General features: G+C 47.1%; 1 protein-coding gene across 2 annotated transcripts in view; it reads right to left on the minus strand.

Moving 5' to 3' along the window:
* The window catches only part of RORA (RAR related orphan receptor A), a 64,704-nt gene extending 41,140 nt beyond the window's left edge, over positions 1 to 23,564 (minus strand). For both annotated transcript variants that reach the window (XM_027903904.1, XM_027903903.1), the window contains exon 1: positions 23,482 to 23,564. In XM_027903904.1, the coding sequence (XP_027759705.1) occupies positions 23,482 to 23,512 (31 nt within the window). In that variant the 5' untranslated portion in view covers positions 23,513 to 23,564. The remainder of the gene's footprint in view (positions 1 to 23,481) is intronic.
* Between the last annotated feature and the right edge of the window lie 644 nt (positions 23,565 to 24,208).

Below are 24,208 nucleotides of genomic sequence, written 5' to 3' on the forward strand. Positions count from 1 at the left end.
AAGCATTTCTTCCTCTCAGGCTAACTCAGGATTGCCACCACGGGATCGAGAAGCTGGGACTGCGAGTCCCCGTGCTGTCACCCGCACGGTGTGTGTGAGCCAGGGCGAGTCCCAGAACCCGCGCAGTCACAGCGTGTCCAGCTCCTGGCAGATGTGCCGCTCTCACTGCAAACTCCAGCAGCTGAAGGATTAAATAACTTCACATGCCTCTCTGTAATTCAGTTCATACCTGTACAACATCAGGATTAGAGGCTTCCTATCTGTGAGGATCTATTAAATACCATCCTGCACTTGGATACATGAATAGAACAGAAGCCACGTAAATACTTCAAGCGGTAAATAGTGTTTCAAGTCTTACTGAGCTTATTATGTCTCAAGAGCTCATTATGTCCTCGCTAGATTAGAGAGCACATATTCAAAAAACAAACACAAACCTAAGGAAAGCAAGAATCCCCAAAGAAAGCTTTCAAGGTGAAACACCAACCTCAGGATTTTTGCTCCTGCCTTATGGTTTTGAGACATCGGGCTGACAATCTAAAAATCCCCAGAAGGGGTTAACACTGACATTCTGTTTCCTCGGTCCTCTCGGCCAGGACATCAGCCCTAAATAATAACTATTATGAAGCCTTATCAGAGGGTTAAAAAAGAAGTGTCAATAGAAAGTGAAAACCCTGAGCTGTCTGGTCGAGCACTGAGGAGCACTGACATGTCTGCAGCCAGCCTGGCAGCTCCCACTCAAACTGCGGGGAATTTCTGTTGGCTCAGGACACAGTGGCACTGAGTGCACCCTCAGCAAGTCTGCCACCAGCACCAAGCTGTGCTGTGCAGCCCAGCTCTGGGGCCTCCGGTGTAAGAAGGACGTGGAGCTGCTGGAGCGAGCGGAGAGGAGGCCCCGGAGCTGCTGCCAGGGCTGGATCCCTCTGCTCTGGAGCCAGGCTGGGACAGCTGGTGGGGTTCACCTGGAGAAGGGAAGGATTCAGGGAGACCTGAGAGCCCCTGGCAGGGCCTAAAGGGGCTCCAGGAGAGCTGGAGAGGGACTGGGGACAAGGATAAGGGGGAATGGCTTCAAAACAAAAGAGGGCAGGTTTAGGTTACTCATTAGGAAGGAATCCTGCCCTGGCAGGGTGGGCAGGCCCTGGCACAGGGTGCCCAGAGAAGCTGTGGCTGCCCCAGCCCTGTAAGTGTCCAAGGCCAGGTTGGACGGGGCTTGGAGCAACCTGGGCCGGTGGCAGGGGGGATGTTGGAACAAAGTGACTGATTTTTAACATCCCTTCCAACCCAAACCGTTCTGTGATTCCATGACCGCACGAGCATTGCAGACCTTCCTAAGCACATCCTTCTGACTTCATGGGCAGAGTTCAGCACCCTGCAAATTGTACCCAAGACCCAAAGCTTCAGTGTTGCATCAGCTTTTGTTCAACTCCTTATTTTCTGAATTTGTGTAGTCGGGCACTGAAACGCCGATCTGCTGATGCCTGGCTACAACACAGGCTTCTTGTGTGGCCCAAGCCACGTCCCTCAAGCTATACTTGAGTCCCCTCCTTGGCAAACAGGTAAAACATCCTCAGTGATGTTTTCTGCATAAATTAACTGGTGGAAGCTGGTTTTTCAAAGAGTTCACTAATTAACATTATAGACAACCCTGCAGATAAAGAGATTGTCGGAGAGCTCTGTCTGGCAACCCTGGCCCAGGGAAAGAGTGCATTCCAGAAGTGATGATAGAATCTGCAGACAATTCCAGAAAGCCCAGTTTACTCAATTCCACAAGGTTATTTTTTTGAAACGTGTACTTTTTAGCAACACAGCACAAGGATTCCACACAATGTAGGGCATCTCCTACATTTATTTTGACTTGGAATGAAACGGCACCATCAGTTTTCAGCACAATTTATATGTGCTACCTTGACAAGATTTCACTGGAGAAATCCTGAAACATTTAGTGGATCTAGAACAAAGACTATCATGGTGCAGACCCTGTTTTTCACAAATATACACTTACAAGTTGCTGGACAATGCACAGAGAGTTCTACAAAAGCCATGTTGATTTGATTATCCTCCATTTTCAGATGTAAGCTCAATAGGTTAGATAATGTATTTCTCCTGTGCTTATACAGTGCCTGGTACCTTGCCTGTGCTAGAATGTAGAATAAAGTCCACAGATAACTTTGTCTTTAATTTGTTTTATACCCGAGTTTTGTACTTCAGTATCGTACTAGAAAACAATTTTCATCCTAGGATAACCAGAAATAGAACAGCAAGAGGACCAAACGTTACCTGTTCTGCCTACACTGACGCAAGAGGGTAAACTGGGAAGAGACTAAAGCACAAATTTTAGCTGTTTCTTTGCTTTCCTTCAAGTGGTACAGGATATAACCTGACAGTTCTGCAGTCCTCACCATCACACAATTTACTTAACCTAGAAGTTGAGAACCTTTTAAGCTCATCTCATTTTAAAATACACATCAATCAGAACAGTCAATATTGAGGGACAAACGAGAGGAAGTCTTTACTAAGTCTGCAATTACATTTTTCAGGAGCCACTGCAAAATGGCTCCCGAAAACAGGAGCTGAAATGTGCTCTCAAACAACAGCTGAACTTCTGTCACAAGTTACTGCCGAGCCCACATACCAAATACTTCGAGTTTCCTTTGAAACTTAAGAGCTTACTGATTACAGGAACTAAATAATAATTACTGCCTTTGATTTTAAGACCATAATCCAGGACTGGAAAATGGATTTGTCACTGTTGCTGCGCACCAGTGAATTCCCCTTGCTTCGTGTCCAATGTAACAACACGACCATCTCACTGCAAGGCAAATATCTGAGCCAGCACAGCCAACAAACTGCAAGTTTTTAGTTTCTCAGTCAAAACTCAGGAGAACTTCATCTTTGTTTGTGTTGTGTTTGCATCCAGGTGGTGTGATTAATCCACGGAAAGCCCTGTTGCAACACGAATGACACTCCAAGTCAGCAGGCACAAATATTGTCATTAAGTTTATTTAGAAAAATGAGTGGCCTATGATTTCACGAGCAGCCTGATGGACACCGTGCCTGTCCTAAAGCTCGTGCTGAAGTGCAGGTTGTGCTGCTGCAGGAGGGAGGAGAGCCTGGCTGCTCCTTCCCACCCGTCCCTAACCGGACAGCACGAGCTGAACCCCCCCCGGGCTTCCCTGCCATCTCCACACAGCCCCACAGCTGCACCTCAGGGTGCAGGGGGGCCCAGCCTGCCCACCCCCAGTGCCATCGAGAGGACTTTCCATCTCCCCACGGAAAAGGCAGGCAAGGCTTTCCAGAGGAAACACAGCCATTCCAACACGGCCGCTTTCAGCTGTTTGCAGTCACGTTTTTATGTGTGGGAAGGGAGAAGTGTCCTTGCTCTAACAAACCAGACGTGCCACTGCTAAATTAACCCGTCCACTGCCAGAAGATACACTAGTAGGGCACTGAAGTAGCATTTTAGTGGTGGTGCAGCTTTGAGTGCCCCCCGGTGAGGCAGCAATACTAAACTTTTTAAAACATTCAGCTGTTTGGGGCTTGTCTCACTGAGCTTAACAAACAGGGAATTTCTGACCAATATACTTTTACACTGCAAGTGGAGGCAGCAGGAAAGAGGCAAGTACCTGCTGGAGGCAGAAACTGCACTCATAATCCAGAATAACAGGGCAGACAGAGCTCTTACGAGTGTGGTGCCTGAGTGAGAGGAGCTGGAAAACACTCGCTATCAACTGCGCTGGAATTTTCAACTTTGCCCTCAAAATTTCAAGTCTCCCCCCAGCTGAAGGGAGCAATTTAACTGAGCCTATGCAAACAAAGGATTAGCAGCCCCTTATCTGTGGCAGCGATCCTCTGAAATGAGGTGTTACCCAGGAGAGCAGTGGGAAGGTACAGGGCTTGCCACTCCTAGGTGGTACCCGACTTAAATACATTCCCACGGTTTTTCACACTGCCAGAGAGGGGAAAAAAAAAACCAAAACCAACACCAAACCAGCCAGGTCAGCAGTGGCTCTCTGAGAAAGCTGTGGAAAAGCAGTTGCAGCTCCTGCCATCTGGTGCAGTGAGGGACTGACCCTCCCCTGGCACCAGTGTCCCCAGGAAAGCTGAGGTGGCCCTACAGTCAGGGGGTGCCAGGCTGGCAGGGAAGGCTGGCAGCAGCTCTCCCAGAGAGGTAGGAACGATCAAGGAATAAGCAATGACTCACTGTGTATGATTTACTGCCGGGCAGCGTTCCCAAATGTGTTAATAAAGTTGCAGCCAAACAAATGCACATCCCTTAGGTCTTGTCTTTGTTCCAGCACGGCCAAGACAATTGAGTATTATTTTCAAGTAAAACAAGGATGAGATTCTAGACAATATTTCTACCACAATTAATATTTATGTTTCGCTGTTCTACTTCACAGCACTGCCAACCCTTGAGTATTCAACAAAAAAAGGGCACAAAACAAGAAAGAAGCGAGCATACACACAGACACGAAGCCGTAAGGTTTTTAACAAATATTTTGGAGCTGTTCTGTCTGGGTTTCAGTTTAGTGTGGGCACTTTCAGGTGTCAAATAAGACAGATAGAAACACTCCATCACCACATTGGACTGAAGCAAGGTGCCAATACAAAACCAGGTAACTCTGTGTGAGCCAGCAAACAGCTTAATATATTGCTCATGGCAAAGCTCTTCTTGGAGGTCTTCTGGAAACGGAGGAAGAGAGGGAAGGGGAAAGAGGCCATGGAATTGTTGGAATTGAAACGATTAGTTGATCAGAGTTAAGCTCTGGGGAAGCAGTGATGAAGCACAAAAAGTTGTGACAGGTTTCTGTCAGCAGCCCACTCAGGTTTCACATTCAAGGTATTTCCACCTCTGAGCTTTCACAAGCACTGACAGAGAAACCAGAGTCACACTGTGGCTTCCAGTGGGGCCCTGAATCCCGAGGGACACAGCCACACTGCCCAGGGCAGCTGGGGGAGGGCAGCAGGGACGGAGCCCAGGGAGGCACAGAGGGATGAGGAGCTGGGAGGACACGCTTTCCCTGAATCACCCACGGGCAGTTTGTGAACTGAGTCTGGAGATTCCTTTGTTTGGGAGGCTGGATAAGCCATGTGTCAGATGCATACAACCACAATGTATTTACAAGCTGCATCCATGATTAAACACACGGGGAATGTTTTTAAATGATAGCTGAGAATCAGCTAGATCCCTTTCCAAAAGCCAGAGCCGAACAAAGGCAGAAGGGTGGGCAGAAAAAACACTATAAAGTGTGTAATTTAAAAATGAAAGCATTTTCCAGCATGAATTATGCTTCCCTTATGGATGAGTGGAAAATAAAGGTTATCATAAGTCAGTAGTTTGTCAAGAAACTACAACAAATTAATGAAAAATCAACTCATCTACCAGACTTCATTAGATGTGGTGATTTTACAGCCCACTAGCCACCCTTAGGAACTTCCCCACCTCAGCTTCCATTCACTCTTACGGAAAGATTTAAGCAGTGAATATAAAGGTACAGCTTTTTACACATAAAGTCAACTGCGCTTCTAGCACACAGACCTCAAAAATCATCATCTCTGTCTAACTCTTTATAAATTTCTATTTTTGTGCATGTTTATAATGTACCTAATATTACAACAGTAGCACGTGTACACAATTTATTAAAAACATACATACACTGGGGTGCACACTCAAATTTATTTTTTTAGTGATGGAGGCGCATGAGTTCGGAGACCACTTTTGTGAGCAACCTGGCACCCCAGAAATAACATCCACGGGCTACCTGTGCTAACAAACACAGCAGCACGAGGTTCTCCTCAAGGATGAAGTCAGGAGGAAGGACAGATGGATAACTGGTTCACCACTGTCACCACAGCAGAGCTGAGGAACACTCTGGGACAAGGACCTCACACGCACAAAATAGAATACGTAATAAATGCAGATTCAAAGGATGGATCTTGAACAGAAGTACAAAACTGTATCTTCTTTTGCATTTTCCTTGCTCCCTACTATTTAGCTCCCAAACTCGTTGGCCAGCTCAGTTCACTGTCATTCTGGTTGTGCACGCCTCATATGAGGTTTAGACGGTGACTGCTGTGCTGTGTGAAATAACCTGGGTCAGAGCAATCCCAGACAGCTTCCTCGCTCCATGCTGGTTCATTTTAACCAACTCAGCCTTAGCAGGCAAGCTCCAAGCAAGGCAGAGGTTTCATTGACAGGCTCCTCCAAGCCAGCCTGTGGTTGATTTCTCGTTAATCAGGCTGGTAAGCAGAACAGTTGGCACAGTTCAGGGAGCTCAGGGCACAGTTCAGCACTGCACAGACCGCAGCTCTCGGCACGGCAATCTCACATCTCCATCCTCCAGCAGAGCCAACCTGAGAGCAACAGCTTCTCCTCAAGTAAAACAAAACCGAGAACAACTTGAGGTTCCTGAGTGTGCCAGCGTTCACCTGCTGGTGCCCTGGCACAGACTGCCCCGGGGTGCTGATGGGCTGGGGGACAGGGGCACAGCTTTAACAGACCATTCTGGTGCACTCAAAAACAACTGAAGCCCATCTCAAGAGATGGTTTCTTCCAGTTGTCACAACCCTCTGGTGTGCCTGGAACTATTCCAGAAGGCCACTAAAGGAAGCAGGATGTCTTGAAGAACTGAGCGTGCAGTGCTGGCAGGTACAGCACAGAGGGGTCCTGGAGGGCTCTGCCTTTCATTCCCTCACAGTGATGTCAAACAGTTGGCTACAAAGGGCCTGAAATGCACCCTTGTGTTGTTACCCCTCACGACACTCCTAAAAGGATTAAACAAGGCACTGGCAGTTCGCTTCCAAAGGAGGGTGAAAGAAGAACACAAGAAAGTGAATTGGAGATGAAGAACGTTAACATGAAGGAGAAGAAATGAAAGTAATGAGAAAGCAGACAGCAAAGGGAAGAGGATCAGGCAATCACACAGCACTTGAGCAGGATGCCAGCCCTGCGTGCAGCCTGCGTGATCCCAGGGCAACGGGGACCCCGAGAGGGCAGTCCTTACACCCACCCAAATTAAGAGTCAAAATGGAAGGATAAGGATGGAAGTGGCAGAAGTGCCGTGCTCCACTCTAACAACAGACACACTGCTGATCTCCTGAGCTGTCTTTGGGGAGCTGCAATCAGCACTGCTCAGGTTGGCTGTGCCCTCCCTCAAACTCCTGAAGAGACAAAATCCCATGAGCAGGGTGTAACAAGCAGGCTCACACAAACTGCAGTAAAACCCAGTGTTTTGCTTATATCTGGATTTCAGCTTTGATGACCAGTTAGCACTTTATCATAAGCTTCACACGATACACACACACTGTAAGAAGTTTCTTCTTTCTTCCATGAAGTTGTTTGAATGTAGCGAACCAATTTTTCAATCGAACACACATCAGAAGAAATTTACCTTGAAAATTCACCAATCTGACAAGAGTTACTGAATTTATGATTCAAACCCAAGGTTGGTTGTTTCTCTGTACAAACCAGCAGGCTCACTGCACAGTCTGATATTACTGCAAAGACCTTAACGTGATAAAAGCACAAAGCATTAAGTGTGTTAATGTCTGTTCAAAATGAATTGTCTCTGCAGTATAGCAGTGCATTATCCAGCTTCTGTTCACACTTCTTTGATTAGAACAACCACCACCAACCCAACAAACCGCTCACTATTTGTAGCTTAGGAGGCCCAAAGCCTCTTCCCAAAACAATCCTGTTGTCACTTTTATAGAGGGTTAGTTGATGCTTTTCCCCCTCCTTTTTTCAGTGAGCTAAATATAATTAATGACTTCAAAATGGAATTAGCTCAACAGCATTGGGTTGAAAGCATTTATTTATATGAATCCAGTTATAAACCATAACTCAAAGGCACATTGTAAAGAAATTTACTTTGCTGAAAATTCCAATAGCAGCCTTCTGTATAAAAGTGGTATTAGAGCTTAGACACTGGTACAGTCAACATAAATTCTGATTTTAACAGGCTTGGATAAACATATAAATTTTGGCTCAGTGAGTCTGCTTCGGCTGTCAATACTCTGAAATAGATACAAGCTTTAACAAACCTTTAATTCAAAAGCCCATTACTGTACCAACTGAAATAGAAACACTCGAGTATCAAAGAGGAGTTCTTCCCCACTTTCATGGTATTACTTCTGTAAGACATCAATTGATCTACAGCCCTTGAAAGAAAACAACTCGCCTCCCTCTCCTGGATAAAAGTCAGTGCAGTTTTTTCATCCATCACACTGTAACAGCATCAAAATATACCTTTTGCGTCTGCTTAAAACCAGGAAAAAAAAACACCACCCTGCAAACCACAAAGCCAGTCCATGACATGTCAATTTACTTTTTCTGACAGATTCACTACAGAAAAAAATGTTTTCATTAAAAAAAAAAAAAAAAACTAAATGAGAGAAATGAGGAAAACGAGAAGGAAGAACCTGTGACAGATGGAAGCCCTTTGCCAGCTTAGCATCAGACCCTTGGGACAGGCTGTGCAAGACAACTGTGGCTGCTGAGGGGTCTGGAGAGCAGTGGGTGTGCTGTGCCCACTGTGCCCCCTGCAAGCCCAGTCACAAAGCCTGGGGGCAGAACAGCCAGAGCATCCCCCTCACTTTGTGCACTGATGATTCCTCTCATCCAGGACCACTGGGGCATTGTCCTCAGATATAATAAACTGCCAGGCTAGCCACTGCTCACTTAGTAACTAATGACATCCACGGCATTTAGCAGAGCCTGATGAATTGTGCAACCAGCTTAATTTACCCTCTCTGGCATCAAAACCGGTTACTGTTAATAAACAATGTTTTAAAATACTTAGGTGGATTCTTGAACTCCAAAGAACAATGTACTTGGAACTACTATTGATGGCATTAGCAGGCAGGTAAACAATTTTCATTTTCCTTCCCCCAGTGCTGTGGGTATTGTCCCTTTTAGAACACAGTCCTTGGTTTCTTCTAGTGTCCTAGCTGCTCTTTTCTCTGAAAAACACCCTAGTATTTACACCCAACTTGCTCTTTTTGATGGCAACGCTTTTAATTCCTCCAGTGATAAATCCCCTTTGATTAGGCTGTTCAATTACCTGTTCTCATCATGAAAAGAATATAATTCTGAGGTGCAGTAATAAGCACAGCTTCAGAGAGAGACCTCATCTCACTGCTGGCCCACGTGAGAGGAGGGAAGGTTCTTCCCCAGTGTCAGCAGCGAGGAATTGCAGAGAGGCAGCTCAGCCCCCCACACTGCTGAGAGGAACCCCTCAGCTCTGCTGCTCACAGGGCACTCCATGCCCTGGACACAAACACCAACAGCAGCTGCTGCACCCACCCCTGAGCTCGGCTCAGCCACGGGGGCACTCCTGCCTTGGGATGGCCAACAAAAGAATCCCGAGAACAAACGCAAACACCAAAAACGCAGAAGGTTTGGAATCATTTCTCCCCTTCTACCGACGTGATTCACGAGCATTCAAACTGCTTGGGACATGTTACTGTTCTCAAAGGGAAGAAAAGAGTAGGTACTTAAAACTTCATGAATCTCAGGAATACTTTGCACTGACACTGCTTACAATGGGCTTAATTATTTATGGGAAGAAACCATCCCCATTGGACAGCTGCCTGAATTTTTGAAAAACAAGTAAAGGGAATAAAAAGTAAAATCTTGTTTGCAAAGCACTGGATTAGTAGCAAGCAATCTGGGTTTTGAGTCTTTGGATAAATCTGATAGATAGCTGGATCAAAGTAGTCCTTTGTGGAACAGACACTTGACTGAGATGTCTGGAGACTTGGAACATTTTCCAAAGTGATAACAGTTTTGGTATACAGCTTAAGACGAGTTTGAAAGCATTTTCTGAAAACTGGAATTAATGATAATTAAATTAATTCTTCTCCCACATTATATTTGGTGATTACATTTGAAGTCGTGCTATGTAATTTCAATTATTAAGGTGCTTTTTACACTGGAAGCAGATAAGAGTCCTCAGAAACTGCAAAACTTCCATCAATGAAGAAATGCTTGGCTGACAAAAGCTGTCTCAAACTCAGAAGCAGCGGCTTGGCCGGCGCAGTGCAGAGCTCCCCGTGTGACAGACCCAGCTCTGTGCCAGCCCTGGATGTGCTCCTGGGGCTGGAACTTGGGGCTCCCAGGAGACACCGGAGCGTGGTGCCCATCCAGGAGGGGCTCCCACCCGCTGCTGAGGCAAACCCCCAACTGGCACGGCCACCACAGCGCCGACGCTGCGGCAGCAGCCCAAGCGAAGGAGCTGAGCTACACCAAGCCCACATTATTTTTGTTGGCACCTCCCTAAGAAATTTTTCAATTCCATTCAATGAGGGGTGAAAAAAAAAAAGAGAAAAAGAAGTACTGAAGGATTTAATTTTGGGATTTTGGTTTTACGAGCCGCTGGCAGCTCTCCTTGAGCAAGCACATACACACACTCCCTGACAGAACAAGCTGTTAACCCGACAGGTTGGGCGCTCCGAAGGTGGGAAAGTCTCTAATAGTTTATTGTTGGTTTGGGTGGGATTTCTTTTTTTTGTTAATTCAAAAGTGAAGTCTTTCAAAAGTTCCCTCAATTTAGCATATAAATTGAATTCATTTGATTGGGTTTTCTAAAATGTAAAGCTCTCGTCTGTTCCAAACACAGTCCGTGCCAACCAGCAGGTCAGGACTTGAGTGAGGAAAGCTCCACCTTCTTTCACCAGCACAGCACTGACACATCTTCAGTTCCCTCCTCAGGGTGAGGTTCCTGCACAGCCCCTGCGCTGACGGGAGAGCAGCGCTCACTGCTCACCACCAGTTATTACAATTTCCCCAGAAAGGCTTGATTTCAGCACGCCTGTGTGCCAAGTGAGCAGTGCTGTTGAAGGAACTCCAGGGTGCTGCAAGATCCAGGTAAAGCCACTTAGTCGGTAAAGCTCTTCCAGTACAGCTCGTTTCTCCCATCAGCAGGGCAAGCAACAGATACAGAAACGGGGCTCTTTAAAAACAGCTGCCTTATATTTGTCCAAACGGGAAAACACCAATCTATTCTCCCTGGAGTGCCTTCCTCAAATCACCCACAACATCGTGTTTCTGAAGGGCCCAGAGCTCGCTGCCATTGCTTTTTCTTCCTCCTTGGCCACGGGGACCTGTCAGGGTGAACGTCCCATCCCAGGATGGAATTCTTTCACTATTGCAGGGGGGCAGCAACAAAGGGTTTGGTACAAGTTTTGAACGCATTTCTGGAAGAGTAATTTAGTTTGTTGACGTGTCATCACGTCCTCCCCTGCTCTCTCCATGCACAACTGCTACTTCTCTTTAGAGTAACGCCATGGAAGAGCCTGCCTTGTGCAAAGGGATAATTACAGGCTGCTTGCTGACAATTGAGTCCAGTCTCAAAGCAAACAAGACAAACAATGGCACCAATCAATGATCCGTGTCATATCTTAGGCAACAACTTATTATCAGAGTGAATGTTTTAATGCACAGCATGAACAAAAGGAACATTCTAACAACGCTTTATCGGACACCGTTTTAAAAATACAACAATACAGTCTAGGGAACTATCAGAATGTCCACTTGAAGGCAGTAGGAGATACTGGGACCAGTAATACCACAGGTGTTTGTGGCTGTTTTATGGGTAAAAGAAGGGCTAAGCACAAAGCCTGGGCCTTCACACATCCCCTGTCCTGGCCCCCCAGAGAGCTTTCTGTCCTTCCACCAAATGCAAATGCCGGTCTCTCCTGAGGTGCCCAAATTGTTATTTTCAAGCCTTGATGTCTTAACACAATTCCCAGCAGTTCTTCTCAGCCTTTTACATTCTGACTTCTGTTTACTGATGCACTACTTCTCCAAGTGTAGTAGCACATCAATTAATTATACAGCAGTCTGCCTAATCAGGTTTCCCCAGGGTTTTTAACAGAAACCCTTTGTATTTCTTAATGATTCCACGAGATTGTAACTATTTTTAGTCCTGCAGTAAAAGAAATGAGTCTGCTGACAATACTATCTCCAGAAAAGATGGAACTGCTATTAAAACCGTTGATCCAAGCACACTTGAACTTTGGAGAATTGAGCTTCAGTCTGGATCTTATGATTAACATTTCTGTATACCACATAAGCAGTCAGCACTTACAGAAATACAAATGAAGAAGAAAGACTGGAACTGAAGAATAGATGTGACCTACTTTACATTGTAATATTAAAACAGATACATTCAAATGAATAGCAGAGTCTCCACTGCCTCCAACACAGCGCTACCACCAATTGGTCAAGGCAGGCCAAAAATGGGATCAACTTCACATGCCCTGTCTTGTTCTGATAGGAGACATGTGGTCTACATACCCAAGATTACTTGTCTTCAGTTCTAAGGCAGATATCCACAAACTTCCGCTCTAATTTAAGGGGGAATTCAAGAATAAGAAAAAAATAACAAAAACTCACCGAACAACAAAACCACAACAAACTCCTAAAAGCACAAATCAGCAAAAATACACCCAGCTTTCACACTACCAAAGCTCAGAAAAGCAGCAAAAAAGCAGGTGGAGGTGGAGGACTTTTCCTGTGCTGGAGCCGGTCAGATTTTTGCTAAATTTTATTAAGAGAGGTCATAATTCAAAGTGTGGAATGGACAGGTGCCTCACTATAAAAGGATCCTAGAGGAGCTGGTGTTGGAGGCACCTCTGGAGATTGCTGGATGCAGCCCACGCTCGAGGCAGGGTCAGCCCAAGCTCAGGTGAGTGTCCAGTGAGGGCTGAGTGTCTCCAGGAACGGACACTCCACACCCTCCCTGGGCAGCCTGATGCAGGCCTTGGGCACAGGCACAGTGCCCTGAACCAGAGAGCAGCCCCTTGGCTCTCCCTGTGCACTGTGAGCCCCCTGCCCCAGCTGCCCACAGTGCCCCGTGTCTGCTCAGCCTGTCCCAGCCCACGCTGACACCCGCCGCTCCCACCCAGGGCGTGGGCACAGCTCCTCCTGAGACACCGCCTTTAACTCCTGCTCTTACCTATTCCCCAAATCGGGGATGAAGATGTGCCAGAGATCATTTCCACGTTATGAAAGCAGCTCTTTATAGCGTTCCACGGGGACCTGTCTGCAAGGATGAACTGTATCTCTGTTCAGTTCCTTTTGTCCCGTATTTGTTCTTTGATGTACAAATATGCCACAGACTAAGCGGGGATCTCTTTGATGTTGAACTTTTCTACTTTATTGCAACTAGCACGCTTACAAGAGGAGCTGCCAGTCATCTTCCCTTCTAAACATTCAAATTTCATGAGGCATTTGCTTTATGAGTCAGATTTCTTAGTAACTTGTTTTCAGAATTTCCACAAGAAGTGCGCTACTCTTCTGGAATGATAGCTTGATTAAAAACCAAGATCTGATCAGGTTTTTCAAGTATTACAAATTAATACAAGCATTGGCTAATATATCTGAATCCATTTAACATAAAGTATAATTACCTAGTCAAGTCTGTATTTCCTCACTCTCTCCCAGGTAATTTGGGACTCCAGCAGTGACCAGGAGGAGCTGCACTGGGAACAGTGTAAAGCCGAGGCCTGTGAGCAGTGGTGCCTCTCTGGTTTCTCTGCCAGCCTCCACCACTACAGTTCAGGGACTTCAGAGCCCAAGGCAGCCTCTGCAGTACAGTTTTCCATAATGCAGTGTGTATACAGAAAATTCCAGGCTGACAATACCAAGGCAGATTAAATTACAAAGTTAGTTACTTCTGCGACAAAACAGTAATCAACACTGGCACAAAATAACACGTTGTAAAGTGCAAATTTACCACCAGTAAATGCTACAGCTTTCAGTGGGAGACATAAAAAAGCATTTCCATTCTGAAGCACTTCTGCGAGGGCTTTTAAATGAATCCTAGGAGCTGAAATTCTCTGGAGTGAGATTTTGCCATTCACAAGGTCTCTGCTTTAGAGTGACCTTTATGTCTGGCTATTTTTCCCTTCTGTAAGTATAAACACTGTGGTTGAGAGGGAAAACATCAGAAGGAAATTAGAACATTTTGGAACAGTGACAGCAAAGAGGGAACATTTCCCCGTGCTAAGCTCTAGGTTTCCACAACAACATCGGGACTGATGCCCCTCTCCAAGCCAACTGGTTTAAAGGTGCATGATCAGGGTACACCCAGAGAAATGCACTACTCTGAACACTTCCATTTCAGCGAAACATTTTCAAGTGAGAAAACTATACAATACTTTTAAAAGGTTTTACTGAGTGAGAAAAAAAAAATCCCGTAAAACGAAACCGATCCGTTACAGACACCGATTGCTCCTTTTCAACATCCAGCAGCTCAGCAAGGGCGGCGTGTGTGTTAAGAGCTAGCGAGGTGGATGTGAGGGAGGGAGCTCTCAGCTCTAGCCGTGCCAGCAGCCAGGTGCTGCACTCAACCTTTCTGGCTGGCAAATGCAAAATTAGCCCCAGAAACACCAGCGGATTTTTAAGAAATCCGGATAAATCAAGCTAGCAATACTGGAAACATCACATGTTCAGGGCCTTTCCAGGGCCAGGCTACAGTCAGTTCTCAGTGCTCACCCCGATTCTATCACCTGCAGTAAAATAACCCACCAAGAGAAACACAGGGGGGAACAACTGCTCGTGTTCCTGAGAGGCTGCACACAGAGTGTCCGTGGAGGAGCATCCCGGGCAGGAGGCAGGATTTGGCTCCTCCTCGAGAAGAACGATGGGAAAATCAATTCCTTGACTCTGCTCCATGTGCTGGCCCCGCTCCAGCCCCTCAGGCCCGAGTGCCAGCCCAGAAGCACGGCCTGGCCCTGCTGCTGCTGCCACAGGTGCTGCCAAGCACTGCTATCGTGAGGAGCATCTGGGCAGGGAGGCAGGAATGCTCCGGGCCTGCTGCCCTCAGCCATTTAGGAGGCGCCCATGTATATGAGGCTGCTCCAATGAAACATCTCCGGCTCTTTAATTAACATGTCTGGCTTTTTTATTATCTGTTGATACAAGAATCACTCCAGCACTTACAAACGTCTCTATGTACCCATGTTTTAGGCAAATACTCCTTCTTATTCAGCGCACCCAGGGCACCAGAAAAATCCTCCCCAAAGCTCAACACAATAACACCTTTGTCGGTGTGACAACTGCAGGGAGTGTCCCCTTGACTGGAGCTCAGCTGCTGCAGAGCATCCCAACAACCTGCCCCTCTCTGCTTGGCACAGGGTGGCAAACACACCTCCAAAACTCTGGAGTGCTCCAGCCTGAGGGACCAAGCCAGGCCTAGGACAGGACAGGAGTTTCACTCACACTTATATTCTCCAAAACTGGTGAGTGATGTAACATCCACGGTGCCAACAACTCCACAGTAACCTAGGAGGAGGCAGTCCAAGCAGGGGAAAAAGCAGTGGCAATCCACAACACGCCGCTTTCTGCAGTGTGCAAGATGGGTTTATTAATTCCCAAACTGAGCTTCAAGTAATCACTATAAATTTAGTAGAAAATGTGTGTTTGCCCACAATAGCTACTCTGACAAATCAAACACAGACAAAGATGAGCTAATTAATTTAGCTGAATGGGAAAATGCGCCCATGATGAGCAGCATTACAGTTGATGCAGGAGGAGAGCAGCTACTGCTGCTCCTGTCAAGTAGCAGAGCAATTTATACCATTCAAATTTAAGATGGAACTAAAGCATGCAAATACCTACGTAAAGAAAGGAATGTTCTGATGACCAGGGATCATTTCATACTGGCTTTTTACACTCTACCAAGACTACAGGCTTCCAGCAAAGAGCACTTGGGGCTCAGAGAGAATTTAACCTTCTTTTGGGGTGAGAATAAGATAAATGACACTTCCAATCGTGCCCCATTAGGCACAGGGCCAAGCAGAGGAGGCTGGACAAGAGAGCCCTTCTCTTTTCAGAGCTAGGAGAGAGGCAAACATCAGCTCATGTAAGTTCTAGGCACTTAACCCGTGGCACAGGACCAGCTCCTGAGACCCCTGGCAGCCGCACAGGAGGTGTGAATTGAGTGCCACATGCAGCGAGAACCTTATTTCTAATTTGATCGTGTAAATTATACGAGGCCTTCAACAGCAAAGGGTACTTGGATGAAGGGAGTAAATTATCGAGCCCAACTCTGTGGTGTTTTGGAAAAAGAGGCTGAAATTTCTGACCACAAACACATGCCCAAGCACAGCCCTTCCCTTGCAAACTGCAGTGGAGACTGAAAACCCAAGGCCCTGCTTTCAATCCTATTGCCACTGCTCCGCCTCACCTATTCTGAAATGACTATTCAAAACTAACACAATCCTGTCCAAAACACCAGTTAGCTGGAACAAGCACAGTTTTCAGTGGCATTTCACATGCATGCCACCCAGCCTTTTGAGACTGTTCAAAACAACACCCTACCTCCCTGCTATAACCTGGTGTACAGCAAACCTCAGTGCCCCAGCTGCCTCCCCCTTTCCCTGGGGCAGGGAAGTCAGGGCACCAGCAGAATCAAGCACAGCAGCCCTCGGTATCTGCACGAGCTGGAAGCAGAAGCCACTGCCATACTGCATCCTTCACAAAACAGCAGCAAGAATAACCAAGGCTTGAGGACTCCTAGAACACTGAACTAAGAGCACACTGCAGCAGACAGCTCGTGCAAACGGTGACAGGACCTCTTCCTTTTTTTAGTCAGCAGTGCAAAAAGTGTTCTCAATATCCCAGGTGCGAGCAGAGGTGGCAGGAGGCCCCAGCACGCCCTGCTGGGCAGGGTGCCCGCGGTGCCCCTGACCAGCTCCATCCAGAGCCAGTGCAAAGCGAGCCTGGCATGCAGGAACACGACCCATGGTACTCTGCCAGCCAGTCAGAACTGCAGCTTGTGGTCCCTTCAGTTTGAAGGAACACTCTGACAAACCCCTTTGTCACAGTGCATCTGTCTGCGTAAAGATTTAATGTCACATTCCCACCCCCTCGTTTGAGAATGATCAACTTCTTCTAAAGTACATAAATAAAGAGTCATGCAGTTGGTTTTATGAAGCACCTCGTCCCAGGATTCAATGGCAATAAATAGCACAGTATTTCAAAGAACACAAACAGTACACAATAATTACATGGCTGATACCCTATAAGTATGCTGACTATTCTATTTGCATTGTTCAGAAATGAAGAGGTTAGACTTATTTACATCCAAGCAGCTTTAATTAAGCTTTGAGATAAATGCTCTTAAAATGAAAGCTGGGATGATTATACCTCTCTCGACATTGATTTTAGCCTAGATGGCTACGGATGGAGCATGACAAAAGGCCCAGAGGCTGGAATCACACAAACAGAGGAGCCACCAGGGATGGGTCCTGCACCACTGCCCATCACACAGGAGAGAAAGCAAAAAATGCAGTGAAATCAGGGCCTTGCTGCTGAAGGTAAATGCTTAAGAGTAGCTGAGACGAACTGCAGCCAGCTAGAGAGAACACATGGGCTACGTTTGACACCGAGGGCAGGGACTACCCCACACCCAACAGCGCTGTGGGACCCCCACACTTCTCATGGAGGGGGGGGGATTCTTGCTCTACTGAGAGCTTTAAATGTCTGAGAGTCACACTAGGCTGGATCCAAAGAGTGCAAGGAGCGTCAGCCATGGCAGAGACCCCAACTGCAGGGCCAGAGCCAGTTTGGCTTCGTGCTCCCGAGGACAGGACACGTGCACCGAGGGAGTGGTGGAAGCTCGTAAGAGATGCTCCGTCACTGACACTGGACTCACATTCTCCTGCATTCCATCTGCTCCCGTCAACACCGAGGCTTCACCTTCCCCAGCAGCACAAAGGGCCGCAAACACTAATTTGGTGACGTTTGCCCACCAAACGAGTCTGTGGTGAGCGGAGCGGGGGCACCTCACGGGGCTCTCTCCAGCACTGGCTCTGCCCGGTGTGCCAGCAAAGCTCCTCCTGCAGCTCACCCCCACTCTGGAGAGGGGAACAGCACGACACCCCCTGAGTCATCGCCGCCCTGAGTCACTCCCTCGTGTTCTCAACAGAAGGTGCAGGCAATTGGGAGCAGCCTGAAACTGCTCCGAGCTTGCCAACCTGTGTTCTGCAGAACTTCTTAGCCTAAATGCCTCCAGCAAGAACAGTGAAAAAAAAAAAAAAAAGGAAGAAAAAAAGCCACAAAAAACCTGGGCAAACTAAAGACTTTGTTAAGCACAGGCAGGTTACAGGATGAAGCGTAAGAAGAAAGTCCATCTGCCAGATCCCCTGACAAGGCTTTCTGCTTCAGCTTTCCAGTCTGCGCATTTTTTTTCATCCAACAAGCAGAGGTCTGCACTGCACAGAGCCACCTTTTTGAATAACTTAGTTATTCTTGGAGGACAGAATCCTCCCCTCCCCTGTTAATGTTTATTGCAAAAAGGAGAAAAAAACTCCTGATCTTCAAAAGGAAGAAGACAGTTTCTGCACCATTAGTTATGTGCATATCCCTTAGATATCGGTCCTCAAGGAAAAGACAAATCACAAAAGGAGAAAACTACAGCTCGCTTGATCTCAGAAGTTATCAGCTGTAATTGCAAATTACAGTTCAGAGATAAATACAAGAAAGGTGAATACTTTTTTCTTTCATTGCAAATGAAAAAAAAAACACAGAATAACATTCTAAAATGTATCAAGTGTGACTGTAATAACATTCTTGTCATATGCAGTTATTTTGCACACTACAAAAACTTATCTCATGGGAATGCAAAGGAAAAAAAAAAGAACATGCTGCATCTCAGCTTCCTCCAATACTGGATAGAGAAAGGCGAAGTCAGACAGCATCCAAAGTATCTGCTCAGGAGAGACACGAGGATGTGCCAATTTCAGTTTAGCACCTATAGTTTAGAATAAAATACACCAATTTAGAATTCTGTTGGGTAGTCAAGATGAAATACTAACAACCCTGCCAGTAATTAGCACATGATAGTGATCATTTTTATACTGTAATGGAGGCAAGAAAAGCAAGAAAGAAGATTTATAACCCCTTTAGGTTAAAACTGAGTGCTACATCATCCTAGTAAAAAAAAAACCCAAACATGCCAGGCTCTATAATGGGCAATGACTAAAGAAATCAGCCCTTTTCATAGACAGTGGGGAAGTAGCTGATATAAAGAGGACTCAGTTCTTCACCACAGTCTCTAGACACTCCTCCCCAACCAATAAACCCAATACAAACATCCAGCTCCCCACTGCAGTCACACTGCACAGCTGCAGCCATTGCCCTGCATCCACTGAACCAGCTGCATCTGCCCCGGCCCCACACCAGCCCCCTGAATGAAAGAGGAGGATATTCCATTTCTGTGCAGAGCCCACCCCCCAAGCGCCAGCGATGCTCAACTACCCATCTCTTCCACCTCATCCCTTCCGGGATTTACTTTGCTTTGTTTTTTTTTTTTTTAAAAAAAAAGAGATAGAACTCCTTGTGTTGTGTCCAGAAACCACCTGAGTTCTGCCCCAATTATTCAGAGTTACTCTAGAAGAATCATTTTTGAGACTGCGTTCCCAGCCAGTAGGAGCAGGCTCACCATTTCAGCTAGGAGAGAGCTGTACACAAAGTTTCAAGAGTCTGATCTACTGAGATGTTCAGCACCCACAGTTTTTGCTGACTTAAACAGGACGGATTCTCCTCACTTGAAAGGAGTGTCCCCAACTGAGACTTGTACAGAGCAGGCAACTGCCTTTGATTTCCACAGAGCGAGACATAAAGACTGATTTCCTCTTTTACTTTTAAATCTCGAGAGTCTTTCAAAGGGCCTGAAAAGCACATTTCAGCAATAAACCTCAAACCAATCTCGGCCTGCAAATGTAATGACACGAATGTCTTAGGTACAAGCAAGTCATTCACACCAGTCCTCTGAAATTAAAGCAGCAAGAAAACAGGCTCTCAGCTAGCAATTCCAAAGGCCAGATTCTGTTAATATTTAGTCAACAGAAGTTCTGTACTGGGGTATTTGCTGAAGTGGATTTAACTTTCAGTAGTGCCACAGCGAAGGTAAATTTAAACACGCTTCCATTTGTAAAGCAAGGTATTCTTTCCCCAGACACTTGTTTACTGGTGAAGAACACAGGGTAATTACCAAGATTCTGGCGGGCTGGTGCCAAGACACACGACAAAAAACATGCCAAAAGGTCAGGCCTGGCAGCCTCGGAAAAGCTCTCCTGCATTGGGCAGGATGGCACAAATCCCTGGCAGCACCACCTCCAGCAGCCTGGCTCCCAGTGTGGGGGGCACTGCAAGGAAAGGGGCTGTCCTCAGCAAGGGGAATTCCTTTGGTGTGCCCAACTGCAGGAAAAGCGCAGCAGGATCCAAAAATCACGTGCACTAACAAGGAAACCAACTGCCTTTTTCCTTGAACAGGTGTTTTTAAATGGTTGGATTTTCATTTGGAGGCACTGTCAGCAGGAAAATTAGTTATATTTCCAATGATCCAAGCAAAACAATTTTCCTTGCAACCAAGTAACAACACCACATTCTACTTGTCTGGTTTATCTTCCATAAAAGAGCAAGAGATTCAACTTTACATCCATAGAGCAAAAGACAGGATTAGCAGCTCAAATGCCACCTTAACAGGAAATGCAACTGGGTTGAGAAAGCTTAGAAAGTTCCCATCTACCTTCCCACCAGCTGAGTTTCGAAATGTCCATGTGAAGGATGACAAACCCACTGCCAGGCTCCCGCTCATCCTTTATAAACTCAGCACCAGACTGAGACACCCCGTCCAGGCCTGGTGAGAGTACAGGACAAGGACTTCAGCTCTCACCAACAGCAGGCCGGATTCACCCATCTCCCCGCAAAGTAAATACCCAGGAAAGGGTCAAACAGCACACTTTGGAAACCATCTCCCTCTGTCTGGGGCTCACCTCCTGCTGTGTGCTGCCCTGCTCCATCCCAGAGCATGTGCTCCTCAATTCAGAGCACTCAGTACTGCTCTCCTTGAAGTCAACCTTGAAGCTGCTGCCTGAGTAAGATCTGTACCAAGGACCAGGCTGGCACAATGGCCGGATTTCTCTGCAAACTTTGCTGGTAAGCACATAAAGTTGCAGTCTCCCTTGAAAGTATCAGCTGGGTAACTGCCCTGCATGTGTTACAAACTAAGAATGGGAGGTTTCCTGAATCCTCTGCACACTCACAGCAGTTGATAAATAATTTTTTTAAGTCCATCAACCTAGAAAATACTTATTCAGTCATCACAAACTCTGATGCTTCACCCCTGCCTGTTTTCTTAGAAATAGACAGGAAAAAAAAAACCTCTTTTCTCTCTGCTTGAAAGCAGAAAGTTGCACTTCTTTACACACAGCCTGTTTTCAAGGTACGTGTAGGCTCTTCCCTGGACTGGGCTGTTCCAAATGTACTGGAGCAGCTCTGGATGTGCTGAATGCTGCCCAGAGTCCTTCCTCATTCCAACCTGGACACAGTCTGAGGGCTTGCCAGAATTCAAGAAAGTGTGTTTGCCAGAACATTATGTTGCAGGAGAAGTAAAACAACTCTCAAATTATCTTCACGTGGTACCAATTTGGGCTATCTGAACAGCGACAGGAAAGGAATTAATACTCTCCTTTTTCACATAAAAGAGAAAATTGAACCCAACATGAAAATCCTGTACTCTCCTGCAGACCATAATATTTTTCACTTTAATTTCAGAATTGTAAAAGGTAAGAAGTGCCAAGAGATGTCATTACAGGACAGAGAATAAATTAGATACTCCATTCACCTACACATTTCCCGATTTTCCCTTGCCCCTTTGAGCTTAACAAACTGCATTCCCCGTGCTGCCACTCTGCTTCTCTCACATCACAATGCTGGGCTGGGGATCTGTCACTTCATGGCAGTCAGAGGCCCTTCTAAGACAAATGACAACACATTCTGTCCAGCTGAACCCTGTCCAGCGAATTAGACAAAGCATAAGAAGCCAAGGGAAGTTTTTCAATGCGCTAGAAAACTAAGCATTACGAAACACGAATTAAATGTACTATAGGAGCAGTCTGTAAAAAGCACAAACACCTGAAGCATTTCCATAATAAAGCCACTAGGAATTACATTTTAAAACCCAAAGGCTGGGCTCTGCCAAGATTTTACATCAGTGCGGAAATTGGTTTAAATGAAACTCCCGAGAGAGTAAAAAAAATATATTTCCAAGTTGAACTGCTGTAAATCATCTGCCTGCTCTTTTACAACACACCTTAACTCCCTGTCCAGAAGCACACAACACAACTGCACTCTCCAAAATTTTTTTGTGTGCTTTCCTCCCTTTCTTTTTCTTTTTAAATTTGTTTACTTGATTTCACGGTTCTAACAGGCTTATGAGGCATATGCTGAAAAACTCTTATCAGAATATGTACAATTCTAAAGGACTACTAAAATATCCATGTAGTTCGCACTTTAAAAAACGCACTTCCTTTTGTTACAGATGCAAGTGTTTGAATCAACCCAATTACGTTTTCTTGCCAAATACATTCAGCATGGCTAATGATTAATGAATATAGCGCTTTTCTTTTTATTCACACAGGCTTCTCTCCAAGAAGAAAAGGAAGCCTGGTAATTGAAAATTACTGTCCTTAAACACTATGCTGCTACTGGTGTGCATACCTACTGCTCTTGCTAAGTGGAAAAAAAAAAAAAAAAGGAAACAGTCTCTAGCTGAAGCAAGATTCAGTATTCTTTTTCCAAGTAACTAATTTTTTTACAGAGAAATTTTGCTTAAAAATCTAATTTAATATTTTAAAGCGTAAAGATTCAGTATTTTAGTGGGGGCAGTAAAATCAAACGCCAACACTTACAGTCTTTAGATTACCGTGAAGAGAATATTGCATGTAAATAAGATGTTTTCTTTTTTTTCAAATAACAATAAAATCATCTAAACCCAATAACCAAAACTAACACAAACAAAAAAACCGACGACTTCAGAAACGCTGCAATGCCAAGTTCCACCGTGGATCTCATTTTATTAGAACGCAGGGCAGACTGCAAACGTACCTCTAAACTTTTGGTACCTCATCAAAAACTTCGCTGGCCTCTCCTCAGCCTGACACTGCCCCTCATTGAGGACTCAAACCGGCGACCAGAGAAAACTTAAGGTTTAAAAAAAGAAATCGATCGCTAAGTAGCTCTAGCCTTCCCTTTTAATCCAAAGCCTGTGAAAAACGAGCAGCTGTCCGCGAAGACGGCACTTCACCCCCTGAGTTCCCCGCAGGATGCTGCCCGTTTGCTGCAGACAGACAGACAGACATGGACAGACCGAGCCCACGGAGCGCGTTCTCTTCCCGGGTGTGCAGGCACACCGAACCGGCTCCTCCCCGCTCCGAGCGGCTCCGGCCGCGCCGATCGTGCCGCGTCCCCGCCGGGGCCGTGCGGGCACAGCGCTCTGCCCCCTGCAACAACCGGGCAGGCTGAGCCGGAGCCCCCCGGCCCTCCGAGCGCCCGCAAAGCCCCGTCCGCTGCGGGGCCGAGCGGGGCCGGCGGAGCGCCGAGGCCCCGGAGCCGCCACTGCCGCCGGCCCCGGGCTGCCCCCGGCCGGGCCCGGGCTGCCCCCGCCCCGCCGCTCCCCGGCCCGCACTCACCTTTCATCGCGGCGAGCACAACACACATCATTTGTCGGGGGCGAACGGAGCGGAGCGGAGCGGCGAGGCGTGAGGGGAGGCGGGACGGGCCCTGGGCGCGCAGAACCAGCGCGGCCGCCTCAGCAGCAGCAGCCGCCGCCGCCTGCCCGCGCGGAGCCGCGCCGCGCCGCCATCCCCCGCCGCATTTGAGGCTCCATGTGACCCGCTGACACCGAGCCAGCCCCGGCCCCCCGCCCCGCCGCCAGCCCGGCCACACCGCGCCGCTCCCGCCTCGCTCCCGCCCCTCCCGTCACGGGCTGGGCGGCGCCGGGCCCGCCCTCACGCGGCAGGTGCCGAGCGGGGCCGCGGCGGGGACACCCACACGGATCCCACACGGATCCCACACGGCCCCGGTGCCCGTGGCGGCACAGCCAGCAGCGCTCCGGCAGTACCCGAGGGCTCCGCTCCGCGATTCAGCTCCCCCGAGCCCCCGCACAGCCCCCCGTGAGGGATCTCCAGGCGTTGTTTGCGGTCAAGAACAAGGCACGGCGCTGCCCGCTCAGCGGGCGCTGACTCGGCCGAGCGGAGCGGCGTTTGCGTTTGGAGCCTGCCCGGTGATGGGCGCGCTCTCTCGGGATATACCTGGAGCGTTAACCACTGCCGGAGTTATTGCCCTCTGTTCTGTAGCGTCAGGTGTCACTGTACTGCCGGCGTGCGAGGGGAAGGTTTGCACTCCCGGGTAAGCACA

The sequence above is a fragment of the Empidonax traillii genome, unplaced genomic scaffold (genome assembly GCF_003031625.1).
Source record: "Empidonax traillii isolate 1590-97213 ecotype Southwest subspecies unplaced genomic scaffold, ASM303162v1 scaffold999:size350973, whole genome shotgun sequence".
NCBI lineage: Eukaryota > Metazoa > Chordata > Aves > Passeriformes > Tyrannidae > Empidonax > Empidonax traillii.